Genomic DNA, 27,100 nt, shown 5'->3' with positions numbered 1-27,100 from the left:
CCCTGACTGGATGACAAATAAATTTAAGTTCATTCTTTTGATACTTACCTGTGTGGTGCCATTTTTGTTCATTAGCCACAAGGTAAGCTCGCCACCACAGGGACTTCCTCCCGTTTGAGGAAGCACGCTGGGGCTGTTTTGTGGTTGTGTGCCGGTCCCTGTTATGCCCTAAGGGACGGCCACGCTACAATATATATATACTGTATAGAACTATCTACAACCCTCTCAAGGAGGATATATCTGGACACTGTGGAGACCTTCCAGGTATTCATCACTCTTCAGATCTGATTGACAGGAGTAGGTCAAACATCTAGAAAACACACTTGTGTCTGAGACAGTAAACAAACTAAATCAAAATCTGGCATGGTGATCTGTCAAGACTCATATGCCTTTCTACTAGAAAGAAGATTATTGAGATAAGAACCTAATCTTCCCTTCTAGTGCAAAAGGCATATGAGTCTTGAACTAGTGGGATGTACCAAAGTAGTCCTCTAAGTCTAGGGTGTGGCAGATGAGACTACTGCTAGCACCAAGGACCCAAAAGCGGCATTCAGTCATGCAGCCACATCCACCCTATAAAAGTTTGTGAATGTATGGAAGGTATACCACTTGGCCGCTCTATACATCTCCTCAGGTGGTGCTGCCCAGGACTCTGCCCATGAAGAAAGCCACACTCCTTGTAGAGTGTGCCCTCAAAGAAATTGGTGGTTGCTTATCACACCCAATATACACTGAAGAAATAACCTTACAAATCTATCTTGAAATGGAAGCCTTAGAAGCCAGCTTCCCAAAATGGATAGGATTCATTTGTATAAAAGATGATCTGAGAGATGAAAATCATGTTATTTTGAGGTAATGAAGAAGAACTCTCTTAACATCTAGTAATGCCAAAGCTTTGTCCTTTTTCCTCAAACCCGTTAAATGGAAAGTGTGTAGCCTGACTTCCTGATTTATGTGGAAGGCTGAGACCACTTTTGGCAGAAAGGAAGGTACCATGTGCAGCGAGATCCCAGTCTCCATAAATCTGAGGAAAGGCTCACTGCATGACAGAGTCCACAGCACTGAGATCCTTCTTGTTTAAGTGATAGCTACCAGAAAATCTGTCTTAATGCTAAGATCTATTAATGACGCCTCTTGCAAGGGCTCATATGGAGCCTTGCAGAGAGAATACAGAATAATGTTAAGATTCCAACAAGTCAGGAACAGATATCATAAAGGAGGAGACAGTCACATCACTTCTTTCAAATTTCTGTCTACATCAGGATGAAGCCAAAGAAACTTTCTCCACTTGAGCCCAAAAGCAAGAAAGGCCTTTCACCTTCACTTTAAGGGAACCAACTGCTAGGCCCTTCTCAAGCCCTTCCTGAAGAAAAGCTAGGACCACTGACAGCAGAGCCTGTAAAGGCTCCATATTCTGCTTAGTACACCAGCGCTGAAAACTCTTCCATGCCTTAGCATAGGCCGCAGCAGTTACTGGTTTCTTAGATCTTAGGAGGGTAGCCATGACCACCTCTGAGTAGCCCTTGTGTACTAAGGTCACATGTTCAAGAGCCATCCTGTAAGCCCAAAGCATTCTAGATTCCCCCAGGGTCACTGGATTCTGTGAGAGAAGATTTCAATGAAGCGGCAGTTTGAGACACTTGTCCCTCTGTAGACTGACCAAATCCATGCACCACAGCTGATGCAGCCAATCTGGGGCAACCAGGATTACCAACGCTGGGTGGGTCACTATTCTTTGAATGACCCAGCCTATCATAGGCCACAAGGGAAACTAGCCAAGGTTGTACTAGAGTGTCCATGTCGGCACTTCCAAGGCTCAAATCTTTGGTTGAAGAAGTAAAACTTTCTTGTTGGTTGCTGACACCCTTAGATCGAATGTTGGAAGTCCCTATCAATTCACAATGCTGTTGAAGACTTTCTGGGAAAGAGACAACTCCTCTGGATCCAGAGTCTGCCGGCTGAGATAGTCAGCCTGCACATTGTCCACTCCTGCTACATGTACAGTTGATAGTGCTTGTAGGTGGATATCTGCTCAACTGAAACAACTAGGCCTCCAGTCTCAACAGAGCACTCTTGGTGCCTCCCTGACTGTTGACATATGCCACAACTGTGGCATTGTCTGAGAAGACCCTGACACCTTGCCTTCCAGCCTGATCTCCAATGTCTGCAACACCAAATGAATGGCTTGCAGTTCCATTCTGTTGATGTATCATTTCCTCTGAGAGCACCCACTGGCCCTGAGCCAGATGATGGTCGCCACCAAGGCGATGTCCAACTGAACAGTTTCTATCCAGAACTGGGGCACTTTCAGCACTGCATTGACCAACTTCAGATCCAAAATTGGTCTCCAGTCATTTGGATATGATAAAGCATATAGAGTATCTACCCAATCCCATTTCACTCTTTCTTGGACTCTGGTCGCTTTTTCTGGATGTCTGGCAGGAGAGTTCACAAATAAATCCAGCATATAATGATAGAATTCCAACTCAAAGCCCTCCTGAATGAAGTCTAGCACCCGCTGGTCTGAAAAAATCCTTGCCCAGGCCTCCCAGTGAGCTGACAACCTCTCTACTATCTGCGGGAGTTCGGCTACTAGCCTGGCATCATTGTGACTTCTTAGAGGCTACTGTATATGTGAAACTGATGGTTGAGTTCAGCTGGAGTCTCCAAACCGCTGTCGAGAACCCTGAAATGATCTCTGAGCAGAAGTCCCTGCTGATTACTGATGAAAGACAGCTCAAGCTTTTTTTCTGTATACTATAAATTATGTGTTCACATTTATGCATGCCTTTTATATGGCATAAGTAATATTGTCTACATGTTGGTGCGCAAAAGCCAGAAAAGGCTGCTGGCCGGTTAAGTTATCACTGCTGAAAATTAGCAATTAACCCTTAAGTGAAAGCTGACTGTTTTGGGGACGTCTGGGGGTAGAATCTGATATTCACAGCCTGGCCATGGCCTGCCATGGCCTGGCCTGGCATTAAATTTCAGAGAATAATATCAGCAGCACTGCCGCTGGTTTAATAACTGACCCTTTGGGTTATTAGTAACTGGGTCTCATTACATAAAATGAGACCTGTGCTAAAATAGCACAAGTTAAAATAACTCATCTTAACGGTACCCTACGTTAATAACTTCCCCTCTTAATTGCACGTATTCAAGCTAATAGTCCCAGAGCAGCTAAACAGATCTCAATTTATTTATTTATTTGCTTTTTACACCTAGCCAATGTGAAAAAACTGGGGCTACCCATAAAGTTGGTTGTATTGCAATACATCACATTTTTTTCCCCCTAACTTCCATAAGAAGATATAATGTCTAGGTCACTCACCCGCAGAACATAAGGATATTATAAAGAGAGGATTCTTCCTGAAGGGGCACCATTTTCTGAAGGCACAATTGTTCACAGCCGCCATTGAAGCCATCTGAGCAGTCAACACCAACATGTCGATCATAGCAGCCAGTGCCATCCTTCATAGGGCTAAGTCCAAAGGGGCACTATAGGGCAATGTAAAGGCAAAGGCAGGTTAGAGGTAAGAATAATCATCATGGAGTTAAGATCACAATGACAAAGTGATACAGCAGTTGGGGAAATTCATAGATAGGAAGAAGCAAATATACTTCTAATTTCCATCCTGAAAGATGGGCTACTAGAAGGCCCAGTTAATACAGAAAGTTCAGATTGGAATTCAGATATCCAGATCAGGACATGCTCATTTCAAAAGATCTGCCGATCATAGTAACATGATCATAGTAACATGTAGATGACTGCAGATAAAGACCCGAATGGTCCATCCAGTCTGCCCAACCTGATTCAATTTAAATTTTTTAAATTAGGGGGATCAGAGGGACTTAAGACTGCAAAACTAGGTATGCGGACCCCAGTTGATATTCAGCTGGGCTCTCCATAGCTGTCTTTTATGGGTCCCAGCTGAATATTGGCTGGGATCTGTGTAAACTTCAGTAGCCAGCCCAGCAGTATTTAGTCCCCAGACTTAGTGACATGTGCCCGGACATGGAATATCTGTGGTTAATCTAGCTAGCAACAGTCAGCATTTTAAAAAACAGTCAGCATTAAAAAAAAAAAAAAAAATGCTGACAACCACTTGCTGAATATTACCTCCAAGATACCTAACCTTGGTGAAAAAAAGTCAGTACCCTCTCTTTCTTAACCCTACCCAGACTGGAAAGTTCCACAGTCGGTAAATATCAACTCTTTAATATGACAGAACCAGAGGTCTGCACACATGCCAAACTAAGAATAGTTCATGCCTTTTTCAAGTATAGCTCAGTTTCGATAGGCATATTAGACGGGTATAAGGATACAGTATCTCCTTCCTATAGGCCAGTGGTCTCAAACTCATGACTCGCCAGGTACTATTTTGAGGCCCTCAGTATGTTTATCATAATCACAAAAGTAAAATAAAACAGTTTCTTGATCATATGGCTCTTTAGCTATAAATTACAATATTATTATTAAGACTTAGCCAAAAGGAAACATTTATAAACTATAAAGAATTTTACCTCATGCAAAATTGTCATTTCTTTAATAAGACATTAACTATTTTTTTCTGAGGCCCTCCAAATACCTTCAAATCCAAAATGTGGCCCTGTAAAGGGTTTGAATTTGAGACCACTGCCCTAGGTCAAGGATAAACAACCTTTATATACCTTAGTGGGCTACACACAGAAATGCACCATACAGTTTAATTCACTACCAACAAAACTCAAATATAATAATTAAATGAACATAAATTATAACCAGAAAGGTATGTTAACATATACTTCTGTTTTTCCAAACAATTTCTAACATTGTCAAACAAGTCTTGTCCCATTGTTATCCCTCAACAATTCCACTGACAACAGCATTCTGTTTAATAAATGTTTGTGTGGATCATTTCTATGTATACTGTACTACCCATGGCCTCAAGGGCCACTTAGCAATCAGTGGTGGGCTGCATGCAGCCATGGAAGTCAATTTTACTCTAAGTTCATAAGGTCACCAAACTTTATTTTTATTTCATGAGGACTTGCTGCTTGTGCTTGTGGAACTAACTTATGATTAGGGTTGCCATATTTTTCTCCAGGAAACCCCAGACAGATGACCCTGTCCCGTTCTGCCTCCAGTCCCACCCAGCTCTGCCTCCAGTCCTTCCCAGTTCTGCCTCCAGCCCCGCCCCAGCCCCAACCCCACAAAGCCTCCTCTCTTCTTCCGGAGGAGCTCCAGCTGCAGCTGGAGGGCCTGGAGCATGCGTGAATGCGTGTGATGTCATCTGCGCATGCTGAGCAGCCCTCCAGATTAGAGATCTGCACGGGAACGAGGACGGCGGGAATCCCACGGGACCTGCGGGTATCCCGCGGGTTCCCCCTTCAGGTCGCGGGGATCCTGTGGGGACCCCCTTCATGGTCTCGGGGATCCCATGGGGTTGGAAGCAGTGAGAGGCGAGTCTTCTTTTCCTGCCTGCAGCATGCCACACGTAGCTGACCTGGAAGTCTTCCCAGTCATGTGCAGAGTGCAGGTCCCGCTGTCAGAGCAATGTGCTATTTTTGTTTCACTTTTGATGAGATGTCTCTTTCAGTAGTTTCTGTGAACTAGCGGTCTGCCCTGACTAGCTCTAGTCTACACATGGTAAGTCAGCTGCTTAACTACTTCCATCTCTGTTTTACACAGTTAGGCATGATTTTAAGTTTCATCAGCGTCTATTGGCAAGATGCAATGGTTTATTCTTGGATGGAATTTCCCAGCGGTATAAGTCTATTTTCCTTATAACGACCCGATTCGGGGCAGGATTTTTATGCTGTTTTTTCTCCTTTTCAGGGTGCACAATTGGTCTTAGTTAAATATATCACCCCCTGTGGGTTTTTTTTTTCATTTTAAGTGTGGATTAGCAGTTAGTTCTACATACTGTGTTAGTTTATAACTCGTCTCCCCGTTTGTTACTTTTATTGCCCTCGTTTTTTTAAATGCGCGCAAGCAATTGCAATTCTATAGCATGGCCAGGAGCAGTGGCGTACCAAGGGGGAAGCGTGGGTGGGGGGGCGATCCACCCTGAGTGCAAGCCCTGAGGGGGTGCTCCCGGCCTGAAGTCATTGGCGTCCGGTCCCCCCCGCCTCCGACGTCCAGTTCTCCCCCCTGGCGTCTGGCGTCCGGAATTCCATTCCCTGGCCTCCCCGTACCATTTACCGTAGCGAAGCAGCCTGCAGCAAGATCGCGATGCCATCGATCTTGCACTGCTTCGGTGCTATTTCCTCCGCTGCGGTCCCACCCCTACTCTGATGTCAGAGGAAACAGCACAAAGCAGCGCAAGATCATTGGCATCGCGATCTTGCTGCAGGCTGCTTCACTATGGTAAATGGTGCGGGGAGGCCAGAGGGATGAGCAGTCCTTCGGAGTGGGGGGGGCGAGCAGTCTTTCGGGGTGGGGGATGAGTGGTCCTTCAGGTTGGGGGGCGAGCGGTCCTTCGGGGTGGGGCAGCAGGCCTTCAGGGTGGGGTGGGCAGGCAGGCCTTCAGGGGAGAGACAGGCCTCTATGGTGGGATGCAGACTTTCAAGGGGGGGACAAGCTTTCAAGGGGGACAGGCAGGCAGGCCTTCAAGGGAGGGACATGCCTTTAAGGGGGGACAGGCCTTTAAGGAGGGAGACAGACCTTTAAGGAGGGAGACAGGCATTCAAGGAGGTGACAGGCCTTCGGGGTGTGCAGGCCTTCAAGGGGGGGACAAGCCTTCATGGGGGGAGACAGGCTTTCGGGGGGACATGCCTTCAAGGGGGACAGGCAGGCAGGCCTTCAAGGGAGGGACAGGCCTTTAAGGGGGGGACAGGCCTTCAAGGGGGGGACAAATCTTCATGGGGGGGAGACAGGTTTTTGGGGGGACATGCCTTCAAGGGGGACAGGCAGGCAGGCCTTCAAGGGGGGGCAGACCTTCAGGGGTGGGTTGCAGACCTTTAAGGGGGGACAGGCTTTCAAGGGAGGGGGGCCCTGGTGTAGAAGTACACAGAGGGAAGGGGGGGTCAAAGAGATGTGCATATGCCGGACTTGGAGGGGGGAAGAAATAATGGGTCTGAAAATAGAGGAGAGGGAGAGAGATGATGGACCATGGGATTTAGGGAGGGAAGGAACAGAAAGGGAGAGAAGCTGGACACAAGGGATGGTGTGGAGGGGGGGGGTAGAGATACTGGATAGGAGGCTAGTTGGGAAAAGAAAGGGAGAAATAGTGGACCCTGGGGTGGTGGGGAAGGAGGGAGAGATGTTGGATGAAAGGATAGTTAAGAAAAGGTGGATCTGGGGAGGAAGACGAAAAAAAGGATCCAGAGAAGAGCGACTAAGATGGTTAAGGGGCTGGAGGAGCTGCTGTACAGCGAAAGATTAGAGAAATTGGGCCTCTTCTCCATCGAACAGAGGAGATTGAGAGGGGACATGAACGAAACATTCAAGGTACTGAAGGGAATAGACTTAGTAGATAAGGACAGGTTGTTCACCCTCTCCAAGGTAGGGAGAACAAGAGGGCACTCTTCTAAAGTTGAAAGGGGATAGATTCCGTACAAACGTAAGGAAGTTCTTCTTCACCCAGAGTAGTAGAAAGCTGGAACGCTCTTCCAGAGGCTGTTATAGGGGAAAACACCCTCCGAGGATTCAAGACAAAGTTAGACAAGTTTCTGCTGAACAGGAACGTGCACTGGTGGGGCTAGTCTCAGTTAGGGTGCTGGTCTTATGTTCTTATGCCAGACCTCCGGGGGAGGGAAGGGAAATGGAAAGGGAGGACAGAGATGGCAGATGGATGGTTAGCATGGAGAAAGAAGAAAGAAGGAGACCCTGGCAAGCAAGTTATCAGAAGACAACCAGAGCCTGGGACCAACAAGATTTGAATAATGACCAGACAACAAAAGGTAGAAAAATTAATTTTATTTTCTGTTTTGGGATTACAATATGTCAGATTTGAAATGTATATCCTGCAAGAGCTGGTGTTAGACCGCAAACATGAGCTAGGATTTAACAGAGAGAGGAAAAGTCCTTTTTGTTTCTTTATTTTATTTACACCACAGCGCCAGTGTGGTTAGGAGAAGCCAAAGGGGGTGAAAAAGCTATAAAACCCACCAGGAGTTTTGAAAAAAATCACCCAACTGGGCAGGAAAATCGAATTGAAAAACCAATTCAATAGGCTGAATCGAATCAAAATTTTTTTTCCTGAATCTGGCAGCATTAGTTTGCGCTACTGTCTTAGACTTTAGGACCTGGGATTGGGGAGAGATGGCATCCTCAGTACTTTATAATGCAAGTGAAACGAGGATTTGGTCAGCCCTTTGAAGCCCTGCAGAAGAAAAATATTGTATAGGCCGGAGACATGAGACAGCAGGAAATGGGAACTTTTCTTCCTTCTATTTTTGTGAATGGAAAGGCTGAGGATGTCAGAGAGTTCAGTTAAAATATGTGCTTTATAAGAAAATATAATAATGTGTTTTATAAAGTTTATAGCATTGCTGGCCTACCCGGTAAGGTGTCCCTAGTGGTGGTGATGGCAGCGTGTCAATGTGTTGAGAGGAAGAGGTGGTCTGGGAAATTCTGCTGAGCAAACTCCGGGACCATTTTCACCCCCAGTTAGTCCACTCCACTCAACTGGTTCACACACTGAGTGGGTCTTTGGGTGTTGTTTTGGGATCTCTTCCAGTGGTTTGTCAGTATCTCCTTCTGGTCCAAGGAAGGAAACTTTATTAACCTTAGCATTGACCTACAGAATATGTTTGTAACAGCGCTGCTTGTGTGGCATTAGGCTATGTAGTGATCGAAAGAAAAAACAGACCTTTGCACATTTTTGCACTATATGGTGGGTGTATGAGGAGATTCACATTTCCTGCACAGCTAAGTCTGTGTGAAGTTACCTTGTGCTGTATTTGACATCTAGCAAGGTCTCTGTTTGGAAGGAAAGATCTAAACTTAAAAATGAAGTGGCCAGAAGTTATGGTAAAAGTTATAAGAAAGATTTGGACAAATTCCTGGAGGAAAAGTCCATAATCTGTTATTAAGATATGGGGGATGTGTCTGCTTGCCCTGGATCGGTAGCATGAAATGTTTTTACTCTTTGGGTTTTGACCAGGTATTAGTGACCTGGATTGGCTACCATGAGAATTGGCTACTGTGCATGATGGACCTTTGGTCTGACCCGGTTAGGCTTTTTTTATGTTATGTTCTCATCTGTAGGGGCCTTTGTTTTCACTTCTTATTTTAATGTATTTTTTTTCTGGGAACTTATCAGTGTTTTTTTATAATGGGAACAAAAATGGAAGAGAATTAATGCGTTTGGAATGAGGGGGGTAACTATTTTCTTCAGTTAAATAATTCAATCCACCTCAACCAGACATAGGAGAACTCACGCACCATTCACACACCCTCCAACCTAAAACGTCAAAAGAAAAAAAACTGTTTGACAACCTCCTAACACTCAACCCCCAACTCTACAACCTATTGACCTCGACTACAGACTACAAAACCTTCAAAAAGAAATAAAAACTCTTCTATTCAAAAAACACATAAAACCGAACTAACACAATCAGAACTGTCCCAAGCATCACCTGCAACTACTCCATATGTACTTCTGATGTCATGACAATTCAGACTTAATTTATGTTATGTTATGTTTGGAATAATGGTTACATATATGAGGTTCAATAAAAGAAAATTTTCACTGCCTGTTTCTATTCTGACCATTTATTCCGTTTCATGGTCATTATAAATTTTTTTTTTTTAACATGGGGGGGGTCAAAAAATGATGGGCCCCGGGTGCCACATACCCTAGGTACACCACTGGATGAAACATAGACAAAATGAAACGAGAGGGGAAAGGGAAAGATTAAAAATTGCATCGAAGTTAAAAAAAATAAAAGTTAAAAATAAAAGTTAAAAAAAATAAAAGTAAAGAGGAGGGTTATCTTATTTCATTAAGTGCCAATTTGCAGAAACAAAATTCTATGTTTTGACACAGTTTCAGATCGTCGATTGAACTATATCCACATCATTCTCTTCTTGGTTGGACTGAGAACTTTTCAGCACTCCCTCCACAAACATGGAGTGACACCAGCCGCACACACTACAGCAGGATATATTTATCTACTCCTATCCTAGCTGATAATATTCATGCATCTTATTGATTTCATGTGCAACTTTCTTTAAACTAGTCCCCTTATTTGCTTACTCCTGTTACTCTATCTTATTGATCTGGACGTTCCATCTTTCCTTTGCTGACTATTAAAATGTTTTATCACATGTTGTGTTGACACTGTAATGTGGCATATTATGCCATATCTTGTGTTGTTATTTTTACTGCTGTAATTGTCTGTTGCCTAACTTTGACTTATTCTTGCTGTACACCACCTTGAATGAATTCCTTCTAAAAGGTGGTAAATAAATCTCATTTAATTATAAATAGAGATAGAGATCAGCAGACAAACTACAAATAGCAAAATTTTTTTTCTTGCAGAAACAAAATCTATTGACAGACCTACAGGGTGGACAAATTCTTGGGTAAAGAAGATTAACCATGCCTAGATTTTTTGTTTCCGTCTCAGTGAACTGTGTACATGTACAGTAGCCCTGCCTTTCTTCTACTTTGGACTATGGTTACAGGAACTGAAAGGATTCGGATAGTAGATGTCAAAGACAGACTAAGCCTAAAATTTCCCTCCAGAAACTTGATCATTTGTCAGCAATTGTTACTAATGTCTAGGTTTCAAGATCTGGGCTTTCTATTTCCTTCAAATCAGGGTTAAAACATGACCTCAAGACAGAATGAATCAAAAGCAGCTATCCAAAAAGTCTCATTTGCTGCTAGTTTTCAGACCTACAGATCTCTAGCAACTACAAAAGGAAATATATGAATGACTTTAAAGTCCTCACTCCTAGCCCCCGCTAAGCTGATATTGTAAGACTCATTAGACACCAGCAGATAAAATGCCATTACACGCCTCTCCTTCCTTTTCTTTGCAGCCAAGAATTCCTCAAGGCACACAACCACTTCTCTGCCAGCAGCTTTCCAGGTCTTGAAATGAACTACATCCCAGTGGGCTCACAAGCAAATCAGTTTCTTTTCTTGGCCAGCTGGAGTGCATAGGTTATGACACTTCAGGTAGTTTATGAGGTTTCTACTCAGAATGGCAACCCAGATGCTTCGATGAAAGCAAACAAACAAATGAGACAAGTGGGGATGTGGTCCAGCAGCCTTGCCCCTCCCTGTGCATTTGTTGTCCAGCTGTTCCACCAGATGTGCTATCAAGGGAAGACCTCCTACAAAGGAAAGCAGCACTTCGGCTTTGCTCCTTTGAGTCTGGCAAGACATGGTAATGCTTGATGAAGTAGGAAGCAATGAACTATGCTCCAGTGCCAGCTGTTTCCACAGCTCAGACTTTAGCCTAGGAAGGTACTTTAGCATTTTCAAGCCATTAAGCAGAATTTTGAAACTGAAGGACACGTTGGGGTCATGTCTCTACTACTTAAAATAATGCTAGGCTTTACAAAGCCTAAGAGTCCTGGAACTGTCCTTCAATATAGCTTTATTAATACAGGAATTCTAATATAAACTAATCAATTTAAAAGCAGCATGCTAGACACCTCATATATCAGCTTCCTGCTTCTTAACATAAGAATTGCCATACTGGGACAGAATGAAGATCCATCAAGCCCAATATCTGGTTTCCAGCAGTGGCCAAACCAGGTCCCAAGTACCTAGCAAGATCCCAAATAGTAAAACAGATTTTATGCTGCTTATCCTAGGAATAAGCAGTGTATTTCCCCAAGCCACCTCATAAAGGCCTATGGACTTCTCTTTTGGGAAAGTATCCAAGACTTTTTAAAACCCTGCCAAGCTAACTGATTTCACTACATTTTCCAGCAACAAATTCCAGAGTTTAATTACACATTGTGTGAAGGAATATTTTCTCTGGTTTGTTTTAAATCTACTACTTAGTAGCTTCATTGTGTGCCCCCTAGTCCTAGTATTTTTGGAAAGAGTAAACAAGTGATTCACATTTTTCCACTCAATTCATTATTTTATACATCTCTATCATATTATCCCAAGCCATCTCTTCCCCAAGCTGAAGAGCCCTAGCTGCTTTAGCCTTTCCTCATAGGCCATGTACCGGGCCATGGTGCGCCCTCACCTTGAGTACTGCGTACAGCACTGGTCGCCGTACATAAAGAAGGACACAATACTACTCGAAAGGGTCCAGAGAAGAGCGACTAAGATGGTTAAGGGGTTGGAGGAGCTGCCGTACAGCAATAGATTAGAGAAACTGGGCATCTTCTCCCTTAAACAGAGGAGATTGAGAAGGGACATGATCGAAACATTCAAGGTACTGAAGGGGATAGGTAGGGAGAATGAGAGGGCACTCTCTAAAGTTGAAAGGGGATAGATTCTGTACGAACGTAAGGAAATTCTTCTTCACCACGAGAATGGTAGAAAACTGGAACGCTCTTCTGGAGTCTGTCATAGGGGAAAATACCCTTCAGGGATTCAAGACTAAGATAGACAAGTTCCTGGTGAACAAGAGTTGGTAGGGCTAGTCTCAGTTAGAGCTCTAGTCTTTGATCAGAGGGCCACCACGTGAGTGGACCACTGGTCTGACCCAGCAGCGGCAATTCTTATGTTCTTATGGGAAGTCGTCCCATCCCTTTTATCATTTTTGTCACCCTTCTCTGTACCTTTTCTAATTCCGCTATATCTTTTTTGAGATATGACGATCAGAACTGCACACAGTATTCAAGGTACTGCCATACCAGTGGTCTCAAACTCAAACCCTTTGCAGGGCCACATTTTGTATTTGTAGGTACTTAGAGTGCCTCAGAAAAAAATAGTTAAATGTCTTATTAAAGAAATAACAATTTTGTATCAGGTAAAACTCTTTATAGTTTATAAATCTTTCCTTTTGGCTAAGCATTAATAATAATAATATTGTAATTTATAGCTAAAGAGCCATATGATCAAGAAACTGTTTTATTTTACTTTTGTGATTATGATAAACATACCGAGGGCCTCAAAATAGTACCTGGCGGGCCGCATGTGGCCCCCGGGCCGTGAGTTTGAGACCACTGTGCCATACCATAGAGTGATACAAGAACATTATAACATTTCCATCTTTGTTTTCCATCCTCCCCTGATAAGTCCTAACATTCTATTTGCTTTCTTAGCTGCCACCACACATTGAGCTGAGGGTTTCAATGCATCCTCAATAATGACACCTAGATCCTTTTCCTGGGCAGTGAGTCCTAGCATGGAACTCTGTATCATGTAGCTTTAATTTGGGTTCATCTTTCCCACATGGTTCCTCTTTTAGTCTTCTTCTTAAGATCCCTTCCTTACTTTCCCTGTTTACTCTAGATAACGTTCAATTAAATTCAGTAAGATCCCTAAAAATATTAGGTGTTACAATAGATGATAGGTTTTCTTTCCATGAACACATTACTAATACTGTCAGAACATGTTTCTTCAAATTGCGTATGATCCGATCAATTGCCAAATTTTTAGAGCCAAAATCACTAAACATACTGGTTCATTCGTTAATTATTTCAAAACTTGATTACTGTAACTCTTTATTAATAAATGTCACCCAAAAAGAGAAAAAACGTCTTCAGATAGTTCAAAATACGGCTATCAAATTAATACACAACCGCAAAAAATTTGACCATGTTATACCGCTCTTGATTGAGTCACATTGGCTCCCTATTGCCCATCGCATTACTTTTAAAATCTTACTTTTAGTTTTTAAAACATTGACTACAAATGAACCCCAATTCATCAATAGATTACTCATTCCATATAGTACATCACGCTCTTTAAGATCCACTGATCAAAAACTTCTAACAGCTCCATCACTAAAAGTCATTGGAACTCATCGCACTGAGATTTTTTCTGTAATAGCCCCACAATTATGGAACAGTTTGCCCCAGTATCTTAGAGTAGAAAATGATCGGAAACAGTTTAAAAGCAGCTTAAAGAGTTTCTTTTTTAAAGATGCGTTTAATGTGTGAGCTTAATTAAGGATTATTATTAAATTTTTTCTTTTTTACCTTTTTATTTCCCCGTTATTTCCCTTACCTGTTGTATTTTTACCATTTATGTTTTCTTTAATATATACGATTTTAGTTCTACCCTTTCTTTCCTCATGTGTCTGTTAGTTTGTATGACTTTATTTATTATTCTGTATGATAATGTGTTAAATTTATGTATCCTTTTATAATTAATCTGATGTATCTATTTTTTATCTGTAAATCGCTTAGCAAATTAAATTAAGCGATTCAATAAGTCAAATATAAACTTGAAACTTGAAACTATGTTTCTAAAATAATCTGTAAAAGGTGCCTGAAGTTAGGTGCTTAGATTGGTGCTCCTATCCGATCTAAGCACCTAACCTACTTTCAAAATTAACTTAATTTTTGCTTTTAGTTGAAAGCGCCATTAAAAAATAAATAAAAAATCTAATTAGCTGGTAGGTGCCTAACTAAGTAGGCGCCTACCACTACAAGATAGACTTCTATTCCGAGACATCTACCAGCAAGTAGATGTTGTTAGGAACGGATTCTGGATGGATTCAGAGAGGATTTTGCTCATGGTTTGACTTACGCCCTTGTAGGTCTAACTTAGGTGCACTCATTTAGGCTAAGAAAACCCTGGCCTAAATGAGAGTACCCTTAAGGTTTCAATGTCTACCAGTGCCTACGTCCACTTAGGCACTGCTAGGCACGATTCTATAAACAGTGTCTAGGGCATGATTGACAATTGTGCTCAACAGAGCCTAGAAGTTAGGTACCGTTTATAGAATCAGGGATTTTATATCTATCTCCCAAATGAAACCAAATTAAAATTGTGTCTATACTATTTAACTGGCAGCACCTACACCTATAGATTTGTATAATGAGGTAGCCACACGTGGAAGCTGTGAAATCACTGCTTCTATGTGTAATTGCTGCCATCTCCATGTGGAAGCTGCTGGGTCTCTGATGCTCTTTTTTTTCATACCTACCGTATTTTTCACTCCATAAGATGCACCTGACCATAAGACGCACCCTAGATTTAGAGTAGGAAAACAAGAAAAAAAACATTCTGAACCAAACTGTGTACTAATATATACCAAGCTCTGTACCTAACCCCACACTACTTGCCAGGCTCCACACCCTGTCCTCCCTTCCCTGCCAGGCTTTGCACCCTGTTCCTTTCATTTTTCATATACACACAATACACATAGCAGCTATAAATTTCCAAAACTGACACATTTTGATCACTAAATTGAAAATAAAATAATTTTTCCTACCTTTGCTGTCTGGTGATTTCATGAGTCTCCTTCCTTCCTTCCTTTCTTTCTTCCTTCCTTTCTTCACTCAGGCCCAACAATTGTCCCTTTCTATTCCATCCCTCCCTGCCACACTGAAGCCTGCCTTCCTCCCTCCCTGCTACGCCAAAGCCTGCCTACCCACTGCCGATTCCTCCTCTGCCCCTGGTCCTCCACCGCTTGCCACAACTCCTGGAAGGGAAGGGCCAGCGTGCAGCGATTGCTCGTTGCCATCCCACAAGCCAACATCAGTTCTGGCCCTTCCCTTCCTGGAGTTGCGGCGCAGTGGCAGGGAGCAGGGAGCAGCGGCGGTGACAGGCAGGCGGGCGGGGAGCAGCAGAGGGGGCGGGCAGCAGTCAGCTCACGTACCCCAATAATGGGACATTTAAAAAGGTACAACTGCGTGGGTGGGGGGTATTTAAAAAATTTATCTTCGCTGCATAAGATGTACCGACATTTCCACCCACTTTTGGGTGGAAAAAAGTGTGTCTTATGGAGTGAAAAATATGGTATTTGTAAAATAGCTGCTCCCCCCTGCATGGGTTGGAAAATGTACAGGTACTCTGCCAGTGGTGTAGTAAGGGGTGTGCGGAGGGTGGTGCGCTCTGGGCGCTGTCTTGCTGAGGGTGCAGGCACCCATCCTCCTCTCTACCCCCACCCCCACTGCCATGTATGTATGCCACTTCCCTTCCTCCATACGTTACATTCCCAGTGCGAGCAGCAACCCCCAACCTGCTGTCACGCCAGTGTCAGCTCTTCCTCCGACATCACTTCCTGGACCCATGCCTAGAAATTATGTCATAGGAAGAACCAATGCTGGCACAACACCAACTTGAGGGTTGCTGCTCACGCCAGGAATATTACAGCTTTATGGGGGAAAGGAAGCAGCACACGTGCGCAGCAGGAAGGGGCAGGGAAGAAGTATGTGGAGGTGAGGGGTGGAGACGAGGGTGGGGGAGGGACACCATTGCTCTAGGTGCTTTTCACCCTTGCCGTGCTACTGACTCCTGCAGCTATGTTGAAGAAGGCTCCCCAGTAGCAGATCCTTTTCTAAATTACTACTGGAACTGGCCATCTCAATTCCAATCTCAACGTTCTATGTAAAATGGAGCACATTTCAGTTTTCCAAAAATAAACGAATACTCCTAATCGGAACTTAATAAAGCAATCATTAAGATCCCTTGTCGTTACTAAAGTATTTATCTAAGACCATTATTGCTAGTAGTGTTTCTTAATTGCAGAACACAAATCTGTTTTATCTTTACTGTAAGCAGTTCTAGTAAGGTCAGAATTATTCTACAGCAGAGCTATGAGTTCTAATTTAGAACTGGAGATTCAATGGGTTTCAATTATCTAATAAAGAACAGTGAAAGAAGATAGCCAAGTGTGTCCCTTGGCTAAGCATCAGCATGAGCTTGTTAACGACTGAGGCGCAGACTGGAGTGCGTACACCTCTCTATTTCCTTAAATCTCTACTACAAACACTCTCCTACTGAGGAATTTATTGTGATCCAACTTGGTGACATTCTTTATTAAAATAATGTTAAAGCTGCATTATTGCAACTTTTAAAAGCTTCTGCGCTGCAGCACATACATTATCCGCTCCCATAGCGGAAAATACACTTTGAACTGTTTACACCAGAAGGCCATTACCAGTGTGGTAATAAATCCCTAAATTCAATAGACACTGCTGAGGCTTGCGGCTTTGCCATATTATAAGCACAGTCATGCAGGCTGCTGGTTCTGACTATTTTCAATAAATGGTGGGCATCTTTTATTACCGCGACACAAGCATGTGCCTTAACCAGAATAATATATGTCTGCTCTTCTCATCTCTACACAGGATTATTCCAAGCGCAGGACTTGGGAGAGACATCCAATATCCATTCATATTTGCTGAGGCAGCTTATTAAACTGCTGTCAGGTGCACTTGATACATTAGTATAATCCATCCTCATTGCCATAAAATTCACTAGGTATAGAAATTATCTTTCAGCTTTAACTCTGAAATTCTAAACTGCTCCTCTGTCTTCATCACAGGTACAATGGGAACACATTATCTGGAGCTCTGGAGTTGAAAATCCCCTAATAGAATAAATATTTCCTGAACTCATTCCTCTTTCCATAGCATTTCGGTGAAAAATAAAATCTGTCCTCTTAGAGTAAATGCAGCTCTGTGATATAGAAGAAGCCTCCAACAGCAGCAGGGGCCAGAAAGATCTAGCTACTTCCAGAACATTCAGCTACCTGTTTTCCACACTACAATGCTTGCAAAGCTTTAAAACAAAAATAGAGCCTGATATTCAGCTGGTGGCAATCTAACATACCAACTCATTCAAAAATCATCAAACCGACAAACAATTCCTTTATCAACCGTAATCTAAATACCATAACTCTCCCTGCCATTCAATCCTCCTTCGACTTAAATCTCAAAAATTTCTCTTCTCTATCTATCACTGAACAATTTTCTAATTGGGAAACCGCTACAAATTCCCTACTAGACTCATTAGCTCCCAAATCTGTCAAACAAAATAAACCTACTCTTAACTCTACCTCCAAGAAACACCAACCTTGGTTTAATGAAAACTTGATCCTCCTCCGTCGGCAGGTACGGTCGGCAGAAAACAAATGGCGTAAAACTCATTACAACAATGACCTTTTATCTTATAAAGATAAAGCTTCTCACTACAAAAAGATCATTCAACAAACAAAAAAAGACTATTACTCAAACCTTATCTCCACCACTAGTAATTCATCCACTCTTTTTAGTATTGCACAATCTCTTTCGAAATATTAAAAAAAAAAACTCCCCCCTCCGGATTCAACTCTACCATCTGCTGAGGAACTATCCCATTTCTTTGACAACAAAGTCACTACTATCCGAACTCACCTCGGACCTTCTCTTCCCGCTTTTTCGCCTCCTACTGATAATGATTTAACTTTCTTACCTCTCAGTTCCTTCTCTAATTTCAAACTACCGTCCCTAACGCAACTATTCTCCATTTTACAATCTATAAACTCTTCCAATAACATTATTGAAAGTTTTCCTCCATATCTTCTCAAAAAATTATTTTCTTTCTTTGGTCCTTATATAAGGGAAATGATTTCCAAATCTTTCTCTGATTGCTGCGTCCCTACTGCATGGAAATCAGCTCTAGTTTTCCCTAAACTTAAACAACACAACACTGATCCCTCTATACCAAATAACTATCGTCCCATAGCCAATCTGCCATTAATTTCTAAAATTACCGAAAAAATTATTCATTCACAATTATCAGAATTCTTTGATCAAACACATGCTCTACATCCTTATCTGACTGGTTTTTGAACTTCACATTCCACAGAATTATCATTACTTGGTCTCATTACAACTATACAATACTCCCACGATCATTTAAAATCAGTAATACTAATTTCTCTTGATTTATCTGCAGCTTTTGACACTATCGACCATTCCCTTCTCTTATCTAGATTAGCAGACTGTAACATTACAGGTCACGCTCTCAACTGGTTCATATCCTATTTTCATCAACGTTATTTTAAAGTTCATGCAAAAAATCAAACTTCTTCTCCGATAACTCAAACTTTTGGAGTTCCTCAGGGCTCTATTTTATCTCCACTACTATTCAATATCTTCCTTTCCCCTCTCCTTTCTCTTGCCCAATCACTGGGATTCTCAATTTTCGCCTATGCTGACGATATACAGCTACTCTTCCCGATAAATACTTCAAACTCTTCAGAAATAAATGATCTAAATACCAAATTAGATATTATAAGTGATTGGCTTTTCTCCAACAAACTTTCACTCAAAATTGATAAATCTTGTGGTCTTCTCCTCCCCATTAAAAAATCCGAAACATTACCAGGAACTATTTATATCAAATCCACACCCTTAGTTATGGATACTAAAATAAAATTATTAGGAGTAACCATAGATAGAGATCTTACTTTTCATGACCACATAAGTTCAGTAGTAAAAACTTGTTTCTTTAAATTACGCATCATCCGTTCACTCAGTTCTATTCTAAATACTGATTCAATTAACATCTTAATTCATTCCTTATTCATTTCCCACTTAGATTACTGTAATTCTTTGTTAAATGGACTACCTCAAAAAGAACTTCGACGGTTGCAACTCATACAAAATACCGCAATTAAACTAGTCTACAAAATAGGTAAATTCGAACATGTCACCCCTCTTCTTAAAGAGGCTCATTGGCTCCCAGTCATGCACCGTATAATCTACAAAATCATACTGCTCACCTTCAAAATCAAACATTCTCACTTACCTTCATTCCTCGATAAATTATTAATACCCCAAAGTTCTCCCTGATCTTTACGATCCACAGATCAAAAACTTCTTTTTATTCCGTCTCTAAAAGAATCCTACTATACTAGGAAAACTAATTTTGCTATTACTGCCCCAACCTTATGGAATTCTCTCCCTCAATTTCTTCGGGATGAAATTCATTTACAAAAATTTAAAACTAATCTTAAAACTTTCCTATTTCAAGATGCCTTTGACAAATTCTAATCTTTACTTCATCTATTTAATTGACAAATTCTAATCTTTACTTCATCTATTTAATTTTCAACACTCTCCTAATACTAACCCTTTACATTAGCGCATATCATAACATCATGCACAATTATCCTTCATGTTCTTTCCCTTCCCACTATATCATTTCTTCTAATATTATGTAACTTTTCCCCTCCTTCCCATTCATCCTCACGGTCATGTCTGTCTGTATATGTTTTATATGTTTTCTCCAATATTTTTTAATACACTATTAACTAGTTCTTATTCTCCTATTTTAAATTTTTTTTTATTGTTAACCGGTCAGATATTTGTTTTATGATCGGGATATTAAAAACTAATAAACTTGAAACTTGACAGCGTTTTGCTAACCACTATCAGCACTAACCTGGGAAATCCAAATAGGAGGATTTTTTTTTTTTCACTGAGAGAATAGTTAAGCTCTGGAATGCAATGCCAGAGGTTGTGGTAAGAGTGGAGAGTGTAACTGGTTTTAAGAAAAGTTTGGACAATTTCCTGGAGGAAAAGTCCATAGTCTGTTATTGAGAAAGACATGAGGGAAGCTTCTGCTTGCACTGGATCGGTAGCATGGAATGTTGCTACTCCTTGGGATTCTTGCTACTCTTTGTGGATTCTGCATGGAATGTTGCTACTCTTTGAGGTTCCAGAATCCTGCTTACTCTGAGATGCTGGAATGTTGCTACTCCTTTGGTTTTGGCCAGGTACTAGGGACCTGGATTGGCCACCGTGAGAACGGACTACTGGGCCTGATGGACCATTGGTCTGACCCAGTAAGGCTATTCTTATGTTCTTATGTGTACTTTTCTATGTGCCCCAACTCTTCCATAGATGTCATTCTAGCCTCTAGAAACTGTACTTTTTCTCTGAGATGTAGGAGCTCTTTACACTGGTGCAACATACAACTTTTTCTCAACAGTCAGCTAATCATAGGGTTACCAGATTTTACGTCAGTAAAATCCGGACCCCTAGACTCACCCCCAGGCCCGCCATGTTCCACCCATCCCCGCCCCATTATGCCCCAGTTCCTCACCCAGCCCCACCCCCACTGATGTCACGTGCATATGCAGACAAAGTGCCAAGTTTTGAAAAGCCGTCCGGATCCCCGGACATGTCCTCAAAAGGAGGACATGTCCAGAGAAATCCAGACATCTGGTAACCCTACCTAATCATGCATGTGGCACCCTATTGAGACTGGTTATTGCCAGCCATGCTACTGGTCAATTGCCTTCATTTTTTTCTAGTACATACTTATTCAAGGAAATTGGGAATGCTTAACGTTTAGATTAGTTAAAATACCAAACTGTTGGATGCTAGTAGAGTTAGGTGCCATGCCTTACAGAATAGCACACAGCCAGATGTGCACACAGATGTTAATGAGTGCCAATTACCTTCAACAATTGGTTGTTAGCGCCCAATCATTTCACAATTAAATTGTGCACACATCTTGGGTGTGAAAACCTGGGCACTATATATAGAATCTAGGTATAAGTGTCTCTTCCTTTATAGAATATTATCCCAACTGTATATAATTGTAGCCTAATTAAATGTACTGTACACCCAGCAGTTAGACATGAGTCCTTATGCTAGCCATTGAAGTGGTATAAGTGTGGGCACCTAAATGCTGAAGTGCATTGTAGTGGTGGTTCCCCAAACCTGTTCTGGCTATCTATAATAAATATTCATAAGAGAGATTTGCATGAATATTCATTGAGGAGTTCGCAGAACAGGTTTGGAAAGCACTGCTTAATAGTGTTCCATAAGGTATTACATTACATTACATTAGAGATTTCTATTCTGCCATTACCTTGCGGTTCAAGTCGGATTACAAAAGAGATAAAAAAACAGAGGGTTACAATGGAAGAACATTTGTCCTTTCTAGAGAGGTAAAGAGTAGGTTATGTAGTTTCTGTGTGGCGGGAAGAGGGAGGGGGGAAGAACGGTAAGTTCGAAGTTAGGTCTGTTTCAGGAATTTCTTAAAGAGTATAGTTTTTATTTCTTTTCTGAACGACTTGTAGTCTGATGTCGTTATCAGTAGATTGGAGATTTGGTTATCTAGTTTAGCCGCTTGAGTGGCCAGGAGGCCATTGTATAGTTTTTTCCGTTTTACTTCTTTGATCGAGGGGCGTGTGAATGGGGTGTGTGTTTTTTCTATGTCTGATTGAGGTGGTTTGGATGAGACGGTTGTTCAGGTAGGTTGGGCTGTCTCTGTTTAAGGCTTTAAATAACATACAGTAGAATTTAAATAGTATTCTTTCTTGGATTGGTAGCCAATGTGAGTTGATGTATGCTTCTGTAATATGGTCGTGTATTCTCAATGAGTAGATGAGTCTCAGAGCTGTATTTTGGATTGTTTGTAGTTGTTTAGTCATTGTAGCAGAGTAGGGGAGGGAGAGGATGTTGCAGGTATATGCATTTCTCCAGAGACAAGCAGGGGAAATGCAGCCACACTCGCTGGTGAAATCCCTGGACTGAGCCTGCGTGGCGGAACTCTCCCCTAGATACAGTATTATTTTTTTTTTTTTTATACGACTGGGCATGTGCGGCCACCTTGCCTCTGGTGCTCCACTCCATAGCCAAAGATTTTTTTCTGAACAGGCTCCTGGCAGGTCGCAGCTCTCCCCTTCTCTTTGCCTCTTGATCTATGTTGTTCCCATGCCTCACTCAAGTATATGTCCGTGTGCAAATACACGCTATGCAAGATAGGCACACATTTACAGAATAGTGCTTAGGCATAATGTTTGCAGAAAGGCCTGGATATGCTAATATTCTAAACATGTAGGCATGTAAACAATATATAACTGTTACCCACAAATTCTGTATATGGCATCTTAAGCTGTGCGCGCAAATCGGTGCAGACGGCTGATTTAATGTGCACAACTTAATTGTTTAACATGTCTAATTGGCGCCAATAATTGGCAATTAATACCTCAGAATTAATGTTTATTGGCACTAATTAAAAGTTATGTGTACAACTTGGTCAGCATATTCTATACAGTGCTGTGCACCAGTTCTAGTGTACAAATCTGAAATACGGCCAGGGGAGGAGCAATGGCGGATTGTGGATGTTCCTAAAATGTAACAGAATATGCCTGATGCAAAACCAAGTTAGGCGCAGGTATTTAGGCCTGGTTTTCCTTGGCCTAAATGGATGTGCCTAAAAGTTAAGTGAAGCACTGGCACTTAGCACAATTCTATTGGGTGCATGTACCTTTTATAGACTTATGTTAAGTGATGTTCTAGTTTATATCAATTTTTTATAAATCATACATGGAATATGGCCCTAATTGCTGACGCCTAGCACCATCTGACCTAAATCTGCGCGTAACTTAATTTTTAAAAAATGGTTAATTGGCATGATAATTGACCATGCCAAAAACAATTTTTAAAATGTTTATTTTAATTGATAATGAGAGTTACACGTAGATATCCGCATGGCGCCTAGCGACACCTGAGTCAAGGCGCCCTCCAATGCCTAATGACGTCTACTTGAAAAGTAGGCTTGGTTAGTGGCAAAGAATAGCCATGGTAAACTTAGGCATTGTAAGGCATGAATCTATAGCGGTTGATTGGCGATTGTACGGACCGGTGTCTAAAAGTTAGGCATGGTTAGGCACCATTTATAGAATCAGGCCCTTAGGCCCAGATTCTACAACTGCCGCCTAAAGTTAAGCAGCGGTAGCCACCCTACTGCTACCTAACTTAACTGATTTAATTGCCTTTAATCAATGCAATAATTGATCGCATGGTTTAAAAGCCATTAAAACATCATAAAAAGAAAGACAGCACCTCCACAAATGGCGCCAGAATCATGACTATGGGGTAAGGATAAAATAGACATGTTTAGGCGACATTTAGGCGTTAGCAGGTGCCTCTGTAGTCGTGATTCTTATCACAGATAAGTACCAGAAATATAGGCCTTGAAAACCCTCGCCTACATTTCCGGCGCCTATCTGTGACACGGCCGTAATTCTATAAACGGCGCCATTGTGTGATTGAAAATGATAGGTGCCATTTTTGTAGGCAGCTGCTGATCATGGCACTGTTTATAGAATCCGGGCCTTCGTACCTATTTTATAGTGTTGCCTCTCTAGTGTCTAATGTCCTTAGCTTCCTCCTCCACGGTAATCCAATTCTTCTCTGCTCCTCTTGTTTGTATCTCACTTCATGAGAGATTTTTCTTTGCTTGATTTTTGGAGAAGTTCATAATGGAGCCTTTGGCTGTTGGGTTCATCCTGTGGCAGAATCATTAACATTGGGACTCATACATCAGCCATTCTGAACTACATCACCATTTCCAATAATAACTCTTACAATGTTCTATTGGGCAAATATTGGCCGCAGCTTTATTTCATATTATTTAAACATTAATTTTCAAACTTTTGAAAATATACCAAACTTAACTCTTAACAATTTATGATTTCCTTCCAAGAGCTATTCGGTATCGACACTAGCTCTCTTATCCAAACTTTCCCTAATCTCTCGGTGACTTACGGTGTCGTCAAGTCACCTCACCTCGTGGCGGTGTCGCACACGAGGACATATTTACTATTCATAGTACTTCAAATTTTATCTGCCTATCATAAGGCTCAGGTCATAGGCCAAAAGCAGTGACAGAATTTCTTGTCACTGCTCCCCCCACTACTGCAGCCAACTAGCCCAATAAACAAGTCTGTAACAAATCCTGAATGGAACTAAGAAAAATATTTACCCCAATTAAAGATAAATGGACGCCATCCGGGCGAAATAAACCCGGACAGTCCACTGAAATGAGGTCATGGACCAAGACCAGACCTCCCATCATAGCTATAAATTTTGACACTTCAGCATTCACTCGCCTGCGAAGCCGCTCAATAGCGGCAGGCTTATGTGCACCCTTCCAGCAACGGCGAGGAAGAATGTGAGACCATACCAGGTGCGCTGCAGGGAAGGAGCAGGCAATGGACAATACATCTTGCTTTATTTGGCGAATTAATTCAACCCCTGTGACAGAGCATAAATCATTGCCCCCCCCAAATGCACTAATATAAGCAGTGGAGAGGAGAAACGATGAGCTTGATGCAAAATAGGCAACAACTGCTCCCAAATCATTCCTCGAATTCCAAGCCAGCGAATCCGGACACCAGCCTCAGCCAGGCCCAAATTGTGACCCCAGCAGGATTCTCTGGCATGCTTATGGGCCCAAAAGATGTGAGAGTGTCCACAGAGCCAGACGCAGATATCTGGAGACAAAGAGAGCATTGGTCGAGGACCTGAAAAATAAACTAACAAACATCAGTATCACTCAACTCAATCATGCCAACTCTCTCACATAACCCTTATATTGATTGGAACGCCAACGTCCCACTCTCTGAATCAGCGCCGGAGGTGCACCAGCAGCTGCTGCAGAAGTGGCTGCCCCAATTCTAAAAGAATGGGTTCCAAATTCCCGAGGATCATAGCCTAGGGCAGTCACACTCTTCTTTAAGAGAGCTGCAAATTGATAACGAGTTAAAGGTAAGGAATTCATATGCTGTTTTACGCAGCGAGTGGTAGACGCCTGGAATGCTCTCCCAAAGGAGGTTATCAAGGAATCCACTGTGCTGGGATTCAAAGGCAAATTAGATGCACATCTCCTTATGAGAGGCATAGAGGGATATGGGTGACTAAAACTACATCAGGTGTATACCTGACTGGGCCTCCGCGTGTGCGGATCGCCGGACTTGATGGACCATGGGTCTGATCCGGAGATGGCAGTTCTTATGTTCTTATGTTCTTATGTTCTTAACCAATAAAGGCCCACCGAAGGTCGAACACCACTATAGCGGAATGCCAAATGTATCGGGCACACCGCCAAATTATTCAACCTCCGCAACACAGACCAGACTCCTCTACCCTCTTGATCCGTTTTGGACCTACGAAAATGGAGCTTCAGATAAGAGTCCTCCAAAATAACGTCCTGAAAAAGCAAACCAGATTCTCCAACTGCCCGGTGTGATGGCGCTACTAACTCTCCAACCTGACATGCTGCAAAGAAAGCCACTACAAAGGCTAATTGAAACAATAGGGTTTCATACTCAGATGAGCAAATACTGGACAGCTGACCATATAGCAAAACCAACATTTCATAAGTAATAGGACGGCGTCGCAAATGCGGACGGTACTCAACTCCCAACCGCGCATATCCTTTTAAAAGCTGTTTAACTAAAAATGTCCCAGTGACATTCGGCCATTTATATAAACGAGACACAAAAGCTAAACTAGCTATTGTTTGAGACACCATCGCAAATGACCATCCCTGTTGGGCACAATATCCTATGAATGCCACAAGTGCTGGTTCCGAAATAGGGAAATCACAACCAGAATACTGCTGTTCCAAAAAGAACAGTAAACGCCTCCATCCAAGCGCATAAGATTTCCAAGTATTAGGTGCTAAAGACCGATGCAAGAGCTGCTGACTGCCCGCTGGAAGATCTCCCATAATTCCTCCCTCATGGGTGTCGGGAAGCCATCCGCTGCAGGAGCTAGCGCTCTGAACCGGGACCACTGTGAACGAGAAAGTGCATCAGCTATTTCATTTAAAACCCCTGGCACATGCCTTGCTGACAAACACACATTCAGATGCAAACATGCTAGCACAATGAGTCTCAGCAGCTCTATCAATCTAGGGCATTTTGCCGACTGGCGATTAAGAGCTGAAACCACCGCTAAATTGTCTGAAAATATGACTACTTTCTTGTTAGCCAAACGAGCCCCCCAAGTATTCAAAGCTACCCATACTGGAAACAGCTCCTGCAAGGCAATATTGGTACACAAACCAGCTGATCTCCACCAGTGCGGACACTGATGAGCACACCAGGCCCCACCAAAAAACACACCAAATCCAATCTCGCCAGACGCATCTGTAAACAATTGAAGATCAGAACTAGAAACCGCAGCAGATTGCCAAATACAGGCACCATTAAAAGACAACAGAAATGAATGCCACAGTCTCAAATCCTGACATACCGCACTTGTCAAACGCACTTTATAATACGGTCTTTTCAGACCCACTGACAACAATGCCAAACGCCTAGAAAATACTCTCCCCATCGGAATAACTCTGGCTGCAAAATTGAAATGGCCAACCAAAGTTTGGATTTCTTTTAAAGTTAATTTTTTCTTGGCACATGCTGACTCAATAGCTGCCACCAAATTTTGCACTTTATGCAAAGGCAGACGGGATTCCATCCAAACTGAGTCCAATTCAATCCCTAA

At 42.2% G+C, this 27,100-nt stretch overlaps 1 protein-coding gene across 1 annotated transcript in view; it reads right to left on the bottom strand.

Moving 5' to 3' along the window:
* ASTN1 (astrotactin 1) overlaps nucleotides 1-27,100 on the bottom strand; it is a 463,118-nt gene that overhangs the window by 193,314 nt on the left and 242,704 nt on the right. The window contains exon 12 of the mRNA XM_033915539.1: nucleotides 3,332-3,498. Within this exon, the coding sequence (XP_033771430.1) occupies nucleotides 3,332-3,498 (167 nt within the window). The remainder of the gene's footprint in view (nucleotides 1-3,331; nucleotides 3,499-27,100) is intronic.

This window comes from Geotrypetes seraphini, chromosome 12 (genome assembly GCF_902459505.1).
Source record: "Geotrypetes seraphini chromosome 12, aGeoSer1.1, whole genome shotgun sequence".
NCBI lineage: Eukaryota > Metazoa > Chordata > Amphibia > Gymnophiona > Dermophiidae > Geotrypetes > Geotrypetes seraphini.
This window is presented reverse-complemented; position numbering and strand designations above follow the sequence as displayed.